Source organism: Leptonychotes weddellii, chromosome 4 (assembly GCF_054177405.1).
Source record: "Leptonychotes weddellii isolate Sample4059 chromosome 4, ASM5417740v2, whole genome shotgun sequence".
Classification (NCBI taxonomy): domain Eukaryota; kingdom Metazoa; phylum Chordata; class Mammalia; order Carnivora; family Phocidae; genus Leptonychotes; species Leptonychotes weddellii.
This window is the reverse complement of record NC_138372.1, coordinates 65,200,735-65,219,014: the sequence shown is the minus strand read 5'-3', so window position 1 is coordinate 65,219,014 and position 18,280 is coordinate 65,200,735. Positions and strand designations below refer to the sequence as shown.

The 18,280-nt window shown below is 40.5% G+C and overlaps 1 protein-coding gene and 1 non-coding gene across 2 annotated transcripts in view; one reads left to right on the top strand and one right to left on the bottom strand.

Annotated features, from left to right (window-relative positions):
* The window catches only part of DNAI3 (dynein axonemal intermediate chain 3), a 56,817-nt gene extending 39,165 nt beyond the window's left edge, over positions 1-17,652 (bottom strand). The window contains exons 1-8 of the mRNA XM_081817090.1: positions 17,637-17,652; positions 14,936-15,117; positions 14,236-14,340; positions 13,524-13,673; positions 11,967-12,166; positions 8,157-8,273; positions 2,240-2,430; positions 1,287-1,411 (exon numbers count right to left, since the gene is read on the bottom strand). Of these exons, the coding sequence (XP_081673216.1) occupies positions 1,287-1,411; positions 2,240-2,430; positions 8,157-8,273; positions 11,967-12,166; positions 13,524-13,673; positions 14,236-14,340; positions 14,936-15,117; positions 17,637-17,652 (1,086 nt within the window). The remainder of the gene's footprint in view (positions 1-1,286; positions 1,412-2,239; positions 2,431-8,156; positions 8,274-11,966; positions 12,167-13,523; positions 13,674-14,235; positions 14,341-14,935; positions 15,118-17,636) is intronic.
* On the top strand, positions 17,471-17,579 carry LOC115943459 (U6 spliceosomal RNA). Its single transcript, XR_004078039.1, has one exon. It is a non-coding gene; the product is annotated as a U6 spliceosomal RNA (small nuclear RNA).
* Positions 17,653-18,280: the final 628 nt, after the last annotated feature.

Below are 18,280 nucleotides of genomic sequence, written 5' to 3'. Positions count from 1 at the left end.
ACATGAGAGGGGGGAGGGTCAGAAGGAGAAGCAGACTCCCTGCCGAGCAGGGAGCCCGATGCGGGACTCGATCCCAGGACTCCAGGATCATGACCTGAGCTGAAGGCAGTCGCTTAACCAACTGAGCCACCCAGGCGCCCCAATAAAATTTAAAAAAAAAATTTTTTTTTAAATATTGTCCTATAGTTTTGATAGAACAAAGACAAAAGAAATCATTTGCATTATTTCTTTAAGAAATTATTTGCTTGTCTTTTAAAGCTAGTCTTCAAAATAAAGGAGAGGGTCCTTTTTTCCTCTTCCTAATTTACGTGAAAGTTCAGCCACACTTCCATGATGTGGACTGGAGAGTAATCCTAGTCCACTAGAAAATGTTAGAAAACCCCTACTTACCATTTTTGTGGTAATTAGGCTGATAGGAAAGAACTAGAGATCTGTCATTTTGATCTCTAGGTCTATAATAATTAAAATACTAGAATCTATTATAGTAAAACTGCCTGAATTCAGATAAATTAGGGAAGAAGTTAGGAGGAAAGGCTAGGGTTTATTAGGGAAATCCTTAGATATATAATACTTTATAGAAACAAAATATTATATTTAAGTACATTAAAAAAACTTAATCTAACACTATAAAGCACCCTCCCCTAAGCAAAACTCTTTTTGAGCAGCTGATAGAAATAGAACCCTGTGGGGCAAACCTAGTCCTCAGACTTGTTTTATTTGAATTATGTGTTTGGTTTGGTTTTAGTTGAACTATTTAAAAATTGGGAGATTTCACTCAAAAAATCTGATCTGGATTCTTTAAACCAAGTAAGACCACCTGGCAACAAGAGAGCTGAAGAGTAGTATCCCCCCAGATGGGCTGTCCACTCTCCAGGGCCGTAGTCTGCACCCCTCCCCATTATTTCCCACACAGGCGTCTGTACTCATCACTGTCACCTACTGGTGATCCTCAGAACTGAGGAAATTCATGTGAAATTAAAATCTATTTGCATTTGAACAAATAGTATTTAAATAAAGCCCATGAAAGTGTTTGCTTTTTAACAGTCCTCTTAAAATCGTTTCTGAAAATAACATGTTGATTTGTTCAATAAACCTTTTCAATAAACTAAGTGTAAACTTTAGTTTTGCTCAAATTGATGACAAATTCTGAATTGAAGAAAGCTTAACTTTACCAGCACTTACCATATTAACTGGTTATAAAGTACTTTGCAATTAAAACTGCTAAAGATAAATGTGAACATAGTTTTCGAAATGTTTAGACTATGTGGACACCTGTCCTTAATTACCTGAGGATGTATGGGATCCGAGAAACTCCAGAAAAGAATCAGTGATGGTTGCAGCAACAGTTTACCAGAAAACTGGACTCTCTCTTCAAGGGAGAGTCGTACAGCCACAGACACAGCTATTAGGCCTGATTGAAACACAATTCGAAGTTAAAATCTGCAGCAACGGTACATAGAGAAATGTTTTTAGGTTTTGCTGCTCAACGTGGTCACTATTCATTTCCATTTTGATGAAACTTGAATAAATACATTCAGTAAGAGACCAAGAGTTTTCCTAGAGTTCTACTGGGTAATACGGTAGCCAGTAGCCACATGTTGCTTATTTAGCACTTGAAAGGTGGTCAGTCCAAACTGAGATGTACTGTTAATATAAAATAAACAATGGACTTCAAAGATTTAGTATGAATTGTGTGTGTGTGTGTGTGAGAGAGAGAGAGAGAGAGAGAGAGATTGAGAAGGGCCACTGCGGGGGAGAGGAGGAGGAAAAAAGAGGGAAAAGACCTTTTTCTCTTCGTGGTTCCATCTGCATGTGGTTCCACCTGCACTGGGTCCCCCCTCCCTTGGCTGCTGAGTGATTTAAGGGAGGTGTGTTTCCTCTCTTGTCCGTTAATCAGATAGGAAGAGCATGTGAAGGGAGGGGTGGAGGGCGGGAAAAGGAGCTAGCCTTGGGAGTCCCAACAGGCTGAGGCAAATCCAGATTCAGCACTGCACCGGCTAGGTGACCTGAGCCATCACTTCCCTGGCTTAAGCTCTGGTTCTGTCCTTGTAGAGACCACAGTGAGGTGCTGGGAGAACACAGGATGGCAGGGGTGCCGAAAGTGCTCAGCGGGTGCACTTTGCAGCTGGAAGTGGTCTTACTGCAACTGAGAAACTGAGCTAGTTTGTCATTTTACTAGAAAAGCCACAGACTATTTCTGTGCCATCACAAAAGAGAACCACTGTCCTGTTCATCTCACCGTAGATGGTCGGATGCCACGAGACGGAGGTGATCATCTTCTCTGTCAGGTTATGGAGGTCGGTAAAGGACTGGTACTCTTTCAGGTGCGTATCGGTTTTGTCTCCAAAGGAGCTTTCTTCTTCTGCCAGGCACTTCCAGTCATCAATAAATGTGTTCATGATTTCATTTTGCTGCAGGGCTATTTCAACACTATTTTGTTTAAAAAAGCAAACAAAAAAACCCAAGACACTGGATTTTACTATTCAATGACAGGTCTTTCAGCAGATCCTCCTTCATTTATATGGAAAGAAAAAAATGTTCTCAATTATATTTGGTAACTGACGATTAACCCCATGTGAAATAAATGCCTTAAGAGAAAAAAACCTCATAGCTGTGTGCTACTCAGAACTTCTAGTGCCAGGAGGCTGTTAGCTGATGGCCTGGAGCACCTTCGTGATCTACCCGGGCTTCCAGGCTGAGGATGTGCTCGCCCAGGCCCATAACTGAGCTTGCAGCTGCAGGGACACGGGGCCTGCCCCGCTCTACCTCCTGCCGGACTCCTCCCACAGGCCGTCTTCCCGCTGGAGCTCCCTGCAGGGGTTGGCCTAGACCTTGCTGAAGCTCTCCTTGCCCAATCCTGATTCCTTTAAAAAAAAATTTTACACAGCGGGACGCTCAGCAAACCTCTATTTTAAACTCGGTCTCATTCGCTTCCTGAAAACCCCAAACAGACAGAAAAGGCAATTTTCTTAGCCATATTCAGTACTGAATATTCATATATACTAATTACTATACAAATATATCATTAGGATTATATATATACATATATATTTAGGGTTATGTATTAATCAGGATTAGAATATATATGTATATATTGTATATATAAAATTTAAAATAAAAGATTCTCAAGGGGAGATTTGGAGGTTAGAAGTGTGGTGTGTGTGTGTGTGTGTGTGTGTGTGTAGGTGTGTGGTGGTGGTGGTTTTAGTTATCACAGTGCCTGGGAGGTGCTACTGTGTTTAATTCTATTACTAAATCTGCAATGCATGATACAATCCCTCAAATTAAGAATTATCCTGCTAACAAGGCTAACACTGCCCTTTCAAGAACAATCTGAGTGCTAGGCTCATCTCTTAGTAGCCTAGGGCCCTGACTTGACTGGCTCCTGTTTTAAAAGTTACTATAAGAGCTCCAAATTCAGTGAATACTCGAAAGTGCTGGGAACCTAGCGCGTCTCTCCCAACCTCCCACCCCCAATCACTTGTCCTGTGCATCTCTTCCATTTGGCTGCTCCTGAGTTGTATCCTTTACAATGAACCGGTAAGAGTAAGGAGAGCACTTTCCTGAGTTAAGTGAGTCATTCTGGAGAATTATCAAACTGATTTATAGCTGGTCAGTCAGAAGCATAGCCCCCCTGGGACTTGAGACTGGCGTCTGAAGTTGGGGCAGGCTTGTGGGACTAAGCCCCTTAACTTGTGGAGTCTGCACTAACTCCAGATAGAGAACTCCAGAGAGAGAATTGATGTGGGAGAGGATACTATTTGGTGTTGGGGGGAAAAAAACCCTCGTTTGGTACCAGAGGTGGTATCAGGAAGAACTTTAGAGTCCCATTTTCCTGCTTCTTCACATGGTTAGAGACTTTACATATTTAATGAAAGTGGTTGTTATAAATGATATGTTGTAGAGACCTGGATTCTCTTTTTTTCCCTCTGAAAAGTGAAATTTGTTCTGGACTCAAACTCCAAATTCTATCTTCTTTGTATAGAACAACAGCTGAAATCTCTGCTCACTTTTTCAGCTTCTAGATGCTGGTTGTTCTGGACTCCCCTAGAGCTTCCCCTAAAAATGAGCACTTTAGTCTACAGCCTAGGATCTGATTAGATTTTTTAGGTAGATCTGGGGTCTTGGCTTATCTGGGGCTCCCTTCCTTCCATGACTTTCCCCTGACTATTTGGTTATTCTACCACTCACAGACCTGTCACCTGAGCCTCCTATGGATTAGGCAATAATTATAGAAAAAGCACTGCAAACTTGCAAATCTCATCCTTCTCCCCTCTAGTTTCTGCTAACTTTTGGTCACTCTCCTGAGCCTTCAAGTAGTTGTGTCTATGTTTGCGTATAAATATTGTTTTTTAGATTTTCTGTTTTCTGTGAGTTTGACTAATGTATTTCACCATTACTCAGTCACTTGCTTATGATATGAAAATGAGGTATATTCTTTTTTTTTTTTAAAGATTTTATTTTATTTATTTGAGAGAGAGAGAATGAGAGACAGAGAGCATGAGAGGGGGGAGGGTCAGAGGGAGAAGCAGACTCCCCGCCGAGCAGGGAGCCCAATGCGGGACTCGATCCCGGGACTCCAGGATCATGACCTGAGCCGAAGGCAGTCGCTTAACCAACTGAGCCACCCAGGCGCCCCATTCTGAAGTTTCAAATGGCTTCCATAGGCAATTGGATACAGTGGGACAGGGGGCAGGGTGTGGGGGAAGAAGCCACCCAGGCGCCCCATGAAAATGAGGTATATTCTTGAAAGAAGCGGTACCATAAACAAAAAACAAAACAAAACAAAAATTGCTGTAAGTTTCTGTCATGTTTATTGCCCCTGTATATGCTTGGTTTGAAAGCTCAGCTCACTCACAAGGCCTCTGGAGCTTTCCCACAATTAGGATGTCACCCAACGTTTTACCCTAATGATTGAGGGTCCAAATAGCTTGGTTTTTTAATAGGTATGGTAAGCTGAAAGAGTGGTTCTTGAGTATGAATTTCCTCAAATAAGAAAAAAAACCCTCCTTAGACAATTAAATATAAACTCTAAATATTATAATAGATACTCCTAAGAATGTAATTAAACAGGGTGACCTTTAATACCTCTATTGTTAAGAATTAACACTACCGTCCACTGCTTAATTGGGTACTCTTGGTTAAATTCTTCTTGTATTTTACCTTCCAAACTAGGACCTTGCTACTTAAAGTGTGGTCTATGGGCCCCCAGCACCATCATGACCTAGAGTTTGCCAAAAAAGGAGTCACAGACTCCACCCTGAATTTACTGAATCAGAGTCCACATGTTGACAAGATACCCAGGTGATTCACATGCACGTTTAAACACCCACGAGGGCTAGCTTCGCAGCCTGGAGCTTCAAGTAGAAGCATTTGTTAGCTTTTTCAAAATCTTGTGGGTTTTTTTTTTTTTCTTCCTGTTTCAGCCTAAATGAGAAAGAAATTCCCAAGAGACAAGCTAAAGCCAGGGCCTTTGATCTGATTTCCTGATTCTTCCCTCTCAGCCTGAACTGGGAACTAATTCACAAGGGAGAAGTGAAGACAGCACCTTTTCTCTGGTTTCCTGTTTCTTTATTTTCCTGCACTCCAGTTTCTGAGGGTGATGAAGTGGAGGCTGGCAAAACCGTCGTCTGAGTTAGAGCCTGTAAGTACTTTTTTTTTTTAAGGTTTTATTTATTTATTATTTTAGAGAGAGAGATAGGGAGTGAGAGCTGGGGGGGAGGGAGAGGGAGAGAATCTCAAGCGGACTCCAAGCTGAGCATGGAGCCTGACTTGGGGCTCGATCCCAGGACCTGAGCTGAAATCAAGAGTCAGACGCTTAACCAACTGAGCCATCCAGACGCTCCCGTATTTTTTTTAAGTTTTTTTTTTTAAAACTCAAAACCAAATGTTTTTTAGTTGCTTTGAGAATCCCTTGAAGTTCTCTTTCCTTTCTTATCATTTCCTTCTTTTGCAAATACTGCTTCCCTTAGGTTCTTTATGGATAAAATTCTTTAAGAAAGAACTCATTTCTAAAAGGGCACTATTCCCAGATCAAAACCAGCCTTATATTAACTTTTAAAAAAATTGAATAAACCTTAAACAGTTTTAGAGTGGGAAACATGGCAGTGATATATTTGTGGGTTTATTTATTCTTCACCGGTGCTATTATAATTCCTGTGCCAATTTTCCTCTTTTTCTTATAGTTCTGGCTTCTTCTTCCCACATCTCAGAGAGGGAACTATAAAACTGTTTACTATTCCTCTCTCAGTAAGCATGGTAACTGAAAGGGAAGAATAAACACCCAGGTCTAAAGATAATACACCATGTGGATAATTAAGAATTGGCTATAGGCCATTTATGGCTTTGAAATGGATTGTACACAGACTTCTCATTTTTAATATTCTTATCAGGAAAAATTTTAAGGACTAAATTTTGATATGGGGAAACAGAAACCTTAGGTTTTCTTGTTTCTTTCTCATTGCCCCACTGGAAAAACTATAGCATGCTTCCGGTAAATGAGTGGCAAATAGTTATGCACTCTGTTTTTCTGTTTTTGTTGTTTAGTTTTGTAGCCTAAACAGAAATGCATTTGTCACCAGACAAGAAAATGAGGCCTTGATGATGGGTATTAAAGAGGGCATGTTCTGCATGGAGCACTGGGTGTTATGCACAAACAATGAATCATGGAACACTACATCTAAAACTAATGATGTAATGTATGGGGATTAACATAACAATAAAAAAGTTTTTAAAAAGATACAATAACAAAAAAAAAAAATGAGGCTTGCTTCAAAGTCCGAAGTAAACTCACCTGATTTTCATTTCCCCTAATCAACCAGCAGAGTCCACAAAACTGCAACCCCCTTTTTAAAACATTGAACCTCTGGCAATTTCTGGAGGTTTCATGGAATTCTGCCTTGTAGTGTGTCCCCTACCCTTGCCATGAGATATACAGTTTTTCTGCATGTTTAATATCTTCTCCAGAGACCAACTAGTACGGAAATCCTGTGAGGAGAGACTGTGTTCCTGCCTCTGGGTTTCTGTCTCTTTGTTAACAGCCACTGTGTCCCCTCCGCTCTCCAAGCTTTGATTCCATAGTCATTCTGGTGGCTGGCACAGGGAAATAGCAGGCAAGCTAGCTAAAGTATGACAAGTCAGCAAGGGACAGCTGTTGAACAGCTGTTAGTCATCAGGCATTGATGGAACATCTATCTTTGTTCTACATTTTACTAAACTTCACAAGAAGCCTTAACCTGGAGTAAATAAAACTATACATACATAAAGTATTTTATCTAGTTTAATGCACTCTCTTTGCATCTCTGGTGAATTTTTGAACCAGATTCCCCCCAGACATAAGTAACAACTTTCGAGAGTTGTTGGAATTTTCAGGATATTTAAAAGTCTCAAAGAATTAATGGTGTTTTCTTAAAAATGCAAAAACTTAATATGGGCTATGTATGAATTCGACCAAAAAATTTTTAATTTTGGAAAGACATGGAAACCAACCTACAGGGTACACCTGGCAGACCTGTCCATCACTGGCTCCACTTCTCTGAACTCTGATGTTGACTTGATGAGACCTTGTCAAGCTCTTCTCTGGTTTAGAAACCCCAGGGTCCTATTAACAGTGTGTGTGTGTGTGGGGGGGGGATGTTTCTGAAGACACCTCTCTCTCAGATTCAGTAAGAGTGGCAGCAACACAGGAATTAGTGGCAAGGGATAAGATGTACAAAGGTACATGTGAATCGAATTCAGGTTATCATTTACAAAGATCATCACCATCATGATCATCTTCCACATCCCCTGCATCCTCATCTTTGCAATCTTATACAAGTTAATGAAGCTAAGAAGGGGAGTAGGGAGTGGAGAAGAAAGACTTAAATAAAAGAACCAGGGTAAATAGATGTTAATTTGCCATTAGGAAAACATCCTCACACACTCAACTGTATACGTCTCGCAGGTGAACACTGGTGTGGCCCTAGCTTGGGAGGTCTAGGATGTTGCCTGGCAATAGAAAGGAAAGGCTGAGAATGTTGTCACATGGTCATGCATATCTGATAACTCTTCATACTCTCTAACTAGACACCATGGACCGAGTTGCTTTTTAAGACCTATCGCTATAGGTACACATACACATTTTGTTTTATTTTAAAAATTTAATAGACAGTTCTTACCTTATACATGTGTTGTTAAGAAAGTCACTCAAAGGCTTTGATTGTCCAAATGTCTCTTTTTCCTCCTCTGATAATTCTCTTGGATAATATTGTGTAATGGCATTTTTGGGATATGTCCTAATATATTAAAAGAAAATCGAATACCAAAAATTAGAACAAAGGAAAGTAAATATAGCTTGTGACAGGTCAAAGGTTTCTTTCTGTAATGGTAATAAGATACTATCTTTTTATTTAAATTCTATATATTGAATTTTTTTCTTTATCCTAGATAATTGATATTAACTGCCTTTTTGAAATACTTTGAGTATTTATGTATTTGTTTCCAACATAATCAAGAAGTTCTTATTTTTTAAAATTTTTATTTAGATATTTTTAACTTACAGAAAAGTTGTAAGAAGGATCTAAGGAACTCTCATACACTCTTCACCCAGATTCATCCGCTATTAACACTTTGCCACATTTGTTCATCATTCTCTTGCTCTTCATTTCATTAAATCAATGTTTCTTAACCAGTGCAGTCCTACCCCACCCCCACACCCTGGGAACTTTTGGCCACATCCAGGAACATTTTCGGTTATCACAACTGGAATGTGCTACCGGCATATAGTGAGTAGAATCCAGGGATGCTGTTTAATACCCTACAACGTACAAGACGGCCTTCCATAAAAGAGGATTATCCAGCCCAAAATGTCAGTAGGGTTGAGACTGAGAAACTCTGCTCTCTATATACAAAACTAAAAACAATTTACATTTCAGCAGTGATGGCAACGTGATCTCTGGGAGAAAGCTTATTCCATCCAGTCTGCCCTCAGTGCTCACCTGCACCCTTGAACATATCCTGTTGCATCTGGGCATTGGCACTCTCCCCCGCTGGACCAGGTGAGCTCCTTGATCTTAGGGTAGGGGGCTATAGAAAGGTCGTGTGTCACAGTCATTAAGAGTGTGTATTCTGGTGACACACTGCCTGGTTTTGAAGCCTGATTTTATCACTAACAAGCCTTGTGACCCCAAGCTAATTATTTAACCTCTCTGTGTCTGTTTATTCATCTTTAAATGAAATTCTCAAAGTAGCTGGCTCCTAGAGTCATTGTAAATTGAATGCGTTAATACATGCAAAGCTTTTAAAACAGTGCCTAGCCCACTGTAAGTGCTCAAAAAAATATTAGGTTGTATTTAATCTGTGTTGGATAAATGTTAGTAAAACATCTCTGTGAGAGGCAAATATATTAAGTGAAGAGTAATGAAACAAAGCGTAAAGAGAGTTTTATGTTTAATAAAGAATTCATGCTTTTTTCTCCTAAGTAGCCCAGTATCCGTAGCATAAAGCAGAGTGCTGGAAAGAAAGAATGTTGGTATTGGAACCAGAGAGACTTGGGTTCAAATCTTAGCTTCACCTCTTAATTTTTAGCACACATTAGTATCCTCTAGGTAGGATTAAGTAAGAAATTACATGGCACCTAAGGGGTTTCATCCATGAAGCAACATGACTAAATCACTCCTACTTTTTCAATGTGATTTGTTTTGTTATTTCTCAGCAGATCTATTTGTTATTGCTTCAGATTTAAATTATGTTCCAAACATTGAGCTTTCATTTTTAACCTGGCTTTGCCTCAGTTTCTTTATTTGTAAAATGGGGATAGTGCCTACCTCAGAGGGCAGTTGTGAGAATTGAGTTGCTGCATGCCAAGTGCTTAGAAGAATGCCTAGTGTGTGGGAAGAACACAGTGAACATTTGCTTTCACTGTCGTCCTCTTTGAACCTCACCTTTGATTCTTTTTTTTTTTTTAACTTCCACCACAATTGTTATCTCTCAGCCTCTCCACCCCAGACTAGCTACCTTTCCTGATTTCCTGATCTTGGTAAGGAGTACCAGCATTCTCCCAGCATCCTAGATTTGAACCTTTTGATTCATATATTTTGTTTTCATCTCATGGGTCAAGACCCTCACTTACTTCTCATCTTTCACTCCATCTATATAGATACAACTGTCACTTGGTATGAGTCAGCATTCATTGAGAAGCTACTAAATCTAGAGTCTTCTGGTTTGGGTTCCTGTTGTTGGAAGTTCCCTGTCCTCTTCTGAGTCTACCTGCCAAGTCTATCCTGGCTGACTCATTCTCGTTACTTTTCCGCACCCTGGCAGGAACATAGGAAAAGTCTCTGGCTGGCTTGGCTTAGAAATTTGTCTCATAGTTTAAGTGTCTTTGGTACTAATGTCTCACCTCTCTCCCTCCTGTCTCAGCCTCACTTCTTGGTATTTGTGGATCTCTGGTGTCCTGATTCTCTGTCCAGACTTGACTACTGATCCTGTCTTTCTTTTTTACCTTCCTTAATTCTGGCCTATTCATCTGCCTCCCTTGTTTCTGACCTATTTCTTATTCCGACCCCTGGTATTGATTGATGTGTATGTGCCCTGACTTTATCACTGCATTTTTATGGTTTCTGACTTGTTGGTTTACATAGATTTGAAAAACATGTTTTATATTTCACTCCACACTGCTGATTCCTGATTCTCCTGGTCACTGCATATTTCATAGCCCTCTCTTGACACTGTGAAATCAAATCAGTCATCTGTTCTGCGCATTCTTCTTTAACTCCAACCATCTCTTCCCCCTTCCTTCCTCCATTTCATAAATGTATGTCAGGAAATATCCTAGGAGTTGAGGATGTGGAAATAAACAAAATAGACAAAGTTCCTGTGTCATAGAGCTTAAATTTTAAGGCAGGGTGGGCGCAGAGGTGAGAGAAGAATGACAATGACCAACACATATCAAGTGATGATAATAACATGAAGACAAATAGAGTAAGGGGGTAGATAGCAATGGGGGTTATTGCTTTTATAGATGGCCCCCAACTGATGATGCGTCCACTTGTGATTTTTTTACTTCAGCATGGAGTGAAAGTAATATGCATTCAGTAGAAACTGTACTTTGAATTTTGGATTTGGAATCGTCCTGGGCTAGTGATCTGCTGTACGATCTTCTCTCATGATGCTGGGCAGTGGCAGGGGGCCAGAGCTCCCAGGCAGCCACACGATCATGAGGGTGAACAATCCATTCACCAACAATCATTCTGTACCCACACAACCATCCTGTTTTTCACTTTCAGTATTTAATAAATTACATGAGATATTCAACCCTTTATTATAAAGTAGGTTTGTGTTAGATGATGTGGCTCAACTGTAGGCTAATGTAAGAGGAGCAGCATGGGCAGAGGCAGGAAGATGTGGAAAAGCAGACATTCTGGAAGCTGGAAACAGCCCATGGGGCTGGAGCACAAGAGCTTGTTTCAGAACAGGGTGCCAAGGCTGGAGTGGCAGACAATGCCTTGTCATGGAAGAAGGAGGATCTCATGCCATCCCAAGGGCTCTGGATGCCATGCGGAGCCAAAGAGGAGATTTAGGCAGTGACCTAACACAATCTGCTTTGATATGGGAGAATGATCACTTGGGTGGTGGAATAGAGTGGTTAGGAGGCAAAGGCGAGAGACCACAGGGCCCCTGCTCTGAAAGCAGGAGTGTGCTTATTGACAGCATCAATATTGTCCTACTTCATAGTGTTTACACTCTTACAGGCTTGTCTCTCCTTCTCCTATTGAGATTTTATTTATTTATGTTTATTTATTTTCCTATTGAGATTTTAAAAGGTATTGTTGAGTATAATTAGATCTGCCTGAATTGCTCTGTGAAGATCTATGTTGTCATTGTCAATCCATTTCTATTTATTATAAAGATCTTTCAAAATAAGCATGGATGTTGCTAAATTTTACTGTAATTGCCTTTGAAAATATACAACCCCATCGCATACTTACCATCTTGTTTGGGTGCTTGTGTCCTTGACTTTGGGGACTACTTGCATGCCAACATCTTTCTCAAGTTGCTTAAGGGCAAAATGTCTATCTGGGTAGGCTGTACATTCAATATAGGCATCTTTTACACTGGAAGCATTTTGGTCACTGAACTTAATTGGCGCTCCAAACTCACTTCGTTTTCGAGAAATCATATATGTAATCTGCAACACATGTGAGCAGTAAAAGTAACAGAATCAAGTCCATGGAAAAGTGGATGTTTGGTTGACAATACTGGTGCTCTGCTCAGATCCTCTCAAATCTTTCTTTCTCTCTTTCTTTCTCTCTCTCTCTCTCTTTCTTTCTTTTCTTTCTTTCTTTCTTTCTTTCTTTCTTTCTTTCTTTCTTTCTTTCTTTCCTTCCTTCCTTCCTTCCTTCCTTCCTTCCTTCAAAAATTTATTTATTTGAGAGAGAGAGAATGAGAGAGAGCATAAGCAGAGGGAGACACAGCCTCCCCACTGAGCAGGGAGCCAGACGCGGGGCTCTATCCCAGGACCCTGAGATCATGACCTGAGCCAAAGGCAGGTGCTTAACCAACTAAGCCACCCAGGTGGCCCTCAAATCTCTTTCTATACTTTGCTATACTATACCTCCAGCTCTGTGTGCTTTCCATTTTCAGGGCCACCCCCTGCTGCTCTTCTGCAGAGCACTGCTCTAGCTACCTGGGAGCACTTTGGTACAAAGGTAAAAAGAATAGGAAGTGACTGGCACTCACTAGTGTTGGACTGGTGGGAGATATGTGTAAGCCCATCTCCTTTGCTTCTCTTTGGGACAACGCAGGTGTCATTTACACTCCAGAGTTCCTCTAGGGGTTCAAGCTAAAGCCTTTTCTCTACTGGCCCTTTGCCTGAGATTGCATCCTTGTAGGACTTCTGCTATGTCCCTGTCCTGCTGCTTTTCCTATTCTTCTATGGTGCACTTTCATAATAAATCACTCACATACAAATCTTCTTCTCAGGGGCTGCTCTTGGAATGCCACTGTGTCAGGTTCCTCTGGCTGCTGTAACCAAGGGCCACAGCCTGGGTGGCTTAAAACAACAGGAATGAAGTCTGAGATCCAGGTGTTGAAGGGTTTGTTCCTTTTAAGGGCTCTCAGGGAGAATCCGTTCCTTGCCTCTCTCCTAGCTTCTGGTGACAGCCAGCAATCCTTGCTGTTCCCTGGCTTGTAGATCCATCACTCCTATTTCTGCTTCCTTCTTCACATGGTGTTCTCCCTATGTCTGTGTGTCTTTGAATGGCCATCTTTTTATAAGGACACCAGTCATATTGGATTAGTGACACCCATTTCCTAATAGGGTCACCTTCTGAGATACTGGGTATTAGGACTTCAACATATCTCTTTTGGGGAATACAGTTCTACCCTTAATACCCAAATACCCCAAACAATGACCATTCTTCTATCAAAGGAAATACCACATCCCCATTGGCAAACATAGCAAACCTTACAGATCCCTCAGGAATCAGTGTTGTTCAGCATTATAGAGAGGTAAGCACACTGAAGATCATATCCACGCCTCTGACCTGCTTTGTAGATTCCTTAACCAATTCTTCCGCAATTTCTTTTTCACTGCCCAAAGAAACCCATGGTTTAGAGATAGGTGGCTTATAAATGTATACATCTTCTGGAATATGCTCTTTATATTCTTCCTGTTCTTCTGGTACTTCTGGGGACTAGAGTAAAATAAATAGCACTCTAAAATATATGACCAAAAGTAAGTTATAGCTGCATGTGAATATTTTGCAATAAACTTTATGTTTGTATAAATTAAGCACTTCCTATTTTCTTTATTCTTGGTTCATGTTTTTCAACTAGGAGAAGGAAACTAAGCAAAAGGAAAAAAAAAAAAGCCCATTTAATTTTTACAACAGCCCCAGAAATAGATACTATTGGTGCCACCATTTTGCAGACAAGTGGTTCAGTAACTTACCCAAAGTCATGGAGATGGCAAGAGGAGAACCAGGAGTATGGGACAAAGAGTGGCCAAGAGCAATACTACTCCCGATTTATTGTTTCTACTCTCATTGGGACAATAAAAGGCAAATAAGTAGAGTATCTGTTACTCTGAGGTGTTTGATTTAGCTCATCTCTTACCTACTCTAAGTGCCAGAACCTGGTCTAGGTCCCAGGGAAAGAGAACTGAACAAGAATAATCAAAACCATGTATAGGTCTCCCCCAGAGGTATTCCTTCCCTCCAACAACCAACAAAATGCAAGGACTTGGCATCTGCTTACATTTAAATAGTTTTCTTTGCCCTCTTCAGTTCCAATAAGATAAAAGTTAAGTCCATATTTGAAGTCTTTGTCATAAACAACCAGAAGCTCATCTCCAGGATATTCCTATAGGAATATAATCAAAAGAGAAGGTCAGTTTTCTTTCAGTTTATTCAGATACAAAATTGATATTTTTCTAATCAATCATAAAAGATAACCACCATAGTGCTAATCTATGGCTCATAATCCCAGGTTGTAAAATTATTCTATTAACAAAGCTCTTAAAACTCAGTAGGTCTAGGGAAATTTACTACACAATTTTATTTCTAACAGGAAAAAAAAGAAGCATTCCTTTTATTTGACATTGGTGCTCAGTAGCATGTTTGGAGACAAATCAGACCAAAATTATGAATTAAAAAATTAAAGCATTATGGGAAAATAAGAGTAGATTCCTATTCTAATTGAAAGTGGGCAAGGATAAGCTTTTCTGGGTGTGAAGTAAGAGTCAGTCACTGATAGGTGACTTTTCACAGAGGATTATCAAGCAGGATTCCAAAGGAGGTGTGGGCAAGCTAGCATTTGTCTAACATAACTGGGGCCGGGGGTGGGGGGCGGGGGGAATGCCACAGATTTGAACTCAACAATCTCTCTGCCTTTTGTTATTATGTACCAGAAACCTCTTGAGGCAGGACTAAAAAATAAAGAGGGATGTTATACTTACCTGGATAACTTTTTTGACTGGATGGAAATCAGATACTGCAGCTCTGTTCTGAAAGTCTGCAAAAATATCTTCTTTTTTGATAAGTTTATAAGGTTGTTCATCTGTGATATCTTCGTCTATTCGACAGTTAAATATTTCCTGGGTCTGGGTAGTTAATACTAAAGGATAGATTTCTGGATGACCTGGGGAACGCAAAGTAGAATTTGGACATTAAATAAAACCACTTAAAATATTAAGAGGAAACAGGCAATTGTTTGCTTTAAATAATTGTCTTGGTTAAAATTTTAAAAGGCTTTAAAAATCATTGCTCTTATTTTTAAAGTAAGTATATCCATTACAGAAAATGTCAAAAAAAGAAAAAAGGAAGAAAATAACAATTATCTGTAATACTACCTCTCAAGAGAGAGCCTCTATTAAAAGGGTGCTCTATTTCCTCTATCTCAAGCTGTCTTCTCATTTTCTTATCCTTTTTATCACCACCAGCTTCCACAGTCCCAGTCTCAGCTCTGCATCTACCCCCAAAACTTCCTCCCCCAACTCTCCCTCCCAAGGTCCCAGAGTCCACTCTCTTCTTCTCCAGACCCTATACGCCTAGACGTCCTGACATCTTTTCTCTTACTGCTCAACAGATGTGCTAGCAAGTGGAGAAGTGCATGTGGCCTCTCAGAGTGGAATTTGGGGCTTATTTTCCTACAGAAATATTTACCCCCCCCCACCCTAGTGGCTCTATGATACAATTATTCAGGTAATTTGGGGGCAGGGTTAATGACCATATGCATAACGTTGAGTATATGTGGAAATATATTCCAAATTGCAGTCAGTTGGCATAATAAACATTTGGAATACAAGTTGTTCATAAATTAGGGACAAACTGCCATTTTTCTCTCCTTGGGAGTTGGAAATGGGGGAGCTGGGATCCAAACTAAGGTCCCTGCACTCTTACTACCATGCTATACTTTCCTTCTAATGTGTGGACACAGCAGAGCACAGGAGAGGGTCCTGCTCCTTCCTCACACGTGGTTGGGAGGTGACAGATTACACTCCACAGGATGCAGTCAATGGCAGTTACTGACCTGGTAGCTGATAGAGCAGGAGCCACAGACAGACTCAAGCTCTACATAACTCACTCCTCACAATCTTACTGTGTGTACAAGGAAGAGTCCCGTGCCCTACAGACCAGAGCCCTCAATATACATCAGTTGCCCTGCATTTTTTAAAATAATTTTTTAGAAGATTTTATTTATTTATTTATTTGACAGAGAGAGAGAGAGCGAGAGAGCGCAAGCACTAGCAGGGGAAGCCGCAGGCAGAGGGAGAGGGAGAAGCAGGCTCCCTGCTGAGCAAGGGAAGCCCGATGTGGGATTTGATCCCAGGACCCTGGGATCATGACCTGAGCCGAAGGCAGACGCTTAACAACTGAGCCCATGACTCAGAATTTGGGTAAATTATTTAAACATGACTTAGAATTTGGGTAAATTATTTAATTTTGGGAGTCACAGCACCTCCATCTATGTCATGGCCATAATACTGCCTACTTCACAGAGATAAACAGATGAGAGGAGTGTGCCTGGCACAAAGGTGTTGCTCCATGTATGTTAGCTAAATGTAAAAATTACATCTATTTTCTAGAAACCTCTAGACATTGCCCTTTAGACCCTTAGGCAACAGTTTTTTAGTTAGTTTGTCGTTCCCTTGGTTCTAGGAAGGAAAGGGAATCCCAGTTCCCTGGGGCATGAGCCACAAGCCCTGAGTAACAGTTGACAATGTCAGGACCCCACAGCAAGGAAGTCAGAGGGGTCCTAATGTTGCCCTGGAAGGTCTGGGGGGTAGAGGAGAGATGTTCTAGTATTAGGTAAATCAACACCTACTTTCAAGTCTCACTACAACATACTGAGGCTTTGGGTTTTTTTCTCCTTAAATAAATAGACATCTATTTTTCATCCCATTTACTTTCTGCAGAAATATCTCCATCAGGCCCCATTCTCAGGTTCATGGATTTTCTTGCCAGTCAACACATTTAGTCAAGACATACTTATTGAGCAATTACTATGTAAAATCATGGTGTTGGTACTAGGGTTAGATTATCTAGAGGGGGGAGACAGACATTAAACAGACAAATACACTCAGAAATACAGAAGTACAAATCATCACAAGTGCTACTTGGAGAAAACAGGGTGAAAGGTAGAACTTAGAACTAAGGAGAGTGGGAGTGGTGGTGGTCTCTTTAGATGAGAAGAATAGGGAAAGCCATTTTTTCATTCATTTATTCAACAAATCAATCAACAAATATTTGCTGAGTGCTTATTATGTGTCAAGATCTCTTCTAGGCATTGGAGTACAGTGGTGTACAAGGGAGTTTCTGTTCCCCGGGAGTACACGTGTGCATGTGCGTGTGTGAGTGAGGGTGAGTGTGCACAACGGCCAGCCAGGTGTGTGTGAAAATAGATTATAAATGCATAAAGAAATAAATACAATCTTCATTATTCATGGATTTTGTATTTGCAGATTCACTTGCTAAAACTTATTTGTAACCCTGTGCTCGCTTTGGCAGCACATATACGAAGATTGGGACGATACAGAGAAGATTAGCATGCCCCCCCTGTGCAAGGGTGACACACAGATTTGTGAAGCAGTCCATATTTAAAAAATAAAACAATACAAAAATGTATAACCCCAACATCAGTAATCACGGTGCTTTTACCGTCATCAGTGGCCATGCTTACGGTGGCAAAAAGTTTGAGGTGCCCAATGGGCACGTTCCCAGCTGAGGTCAAACAAGGTGATGCTCTCCATCTTGTATCAGCCCTCAAACTGTAAACAAGTGTCCTTCCCACTATTTAGTGCCACATTTTTCACATTTCTGTACTTTTTCCGTTGGTGATTTTGCCAGTTAAAATGGCCCCCAAGCATAGTGCCGAAGGGCTATCTAGCATTCCTAAATGCAAGAAGGCTGGGATGTGCCTTATGGAGAAAATACGGGTCTTAGAAAAGCATCGTTTAGACATGAGTTATAGTGCCATTGGCCATGAGTTCAATGTTAATGAATTAACAATATATATTAAATAAGGTGTCTTTAAACAGAAACACACATAAAACAAGTTTATGTATTGATTGGCTAATGAAAATGTTGTGACCAGACGCTCAAAGGAACCTAACTCTGTATTTACCCTAGGAAAAATAGCTCAATATTTGCTAATTCAGTGTTTGCAGCAACTGTATAGAACTTCCAAGAAAAACAAGAATTGACTGTACTTTAATTTCAGAATTAGGGTAAGTGCTATGAAGGCAATAAAATGATACTAGGTGAAGGAGAGGTCAAGGAAGTCCTCTTGCAGAGGTGGGATT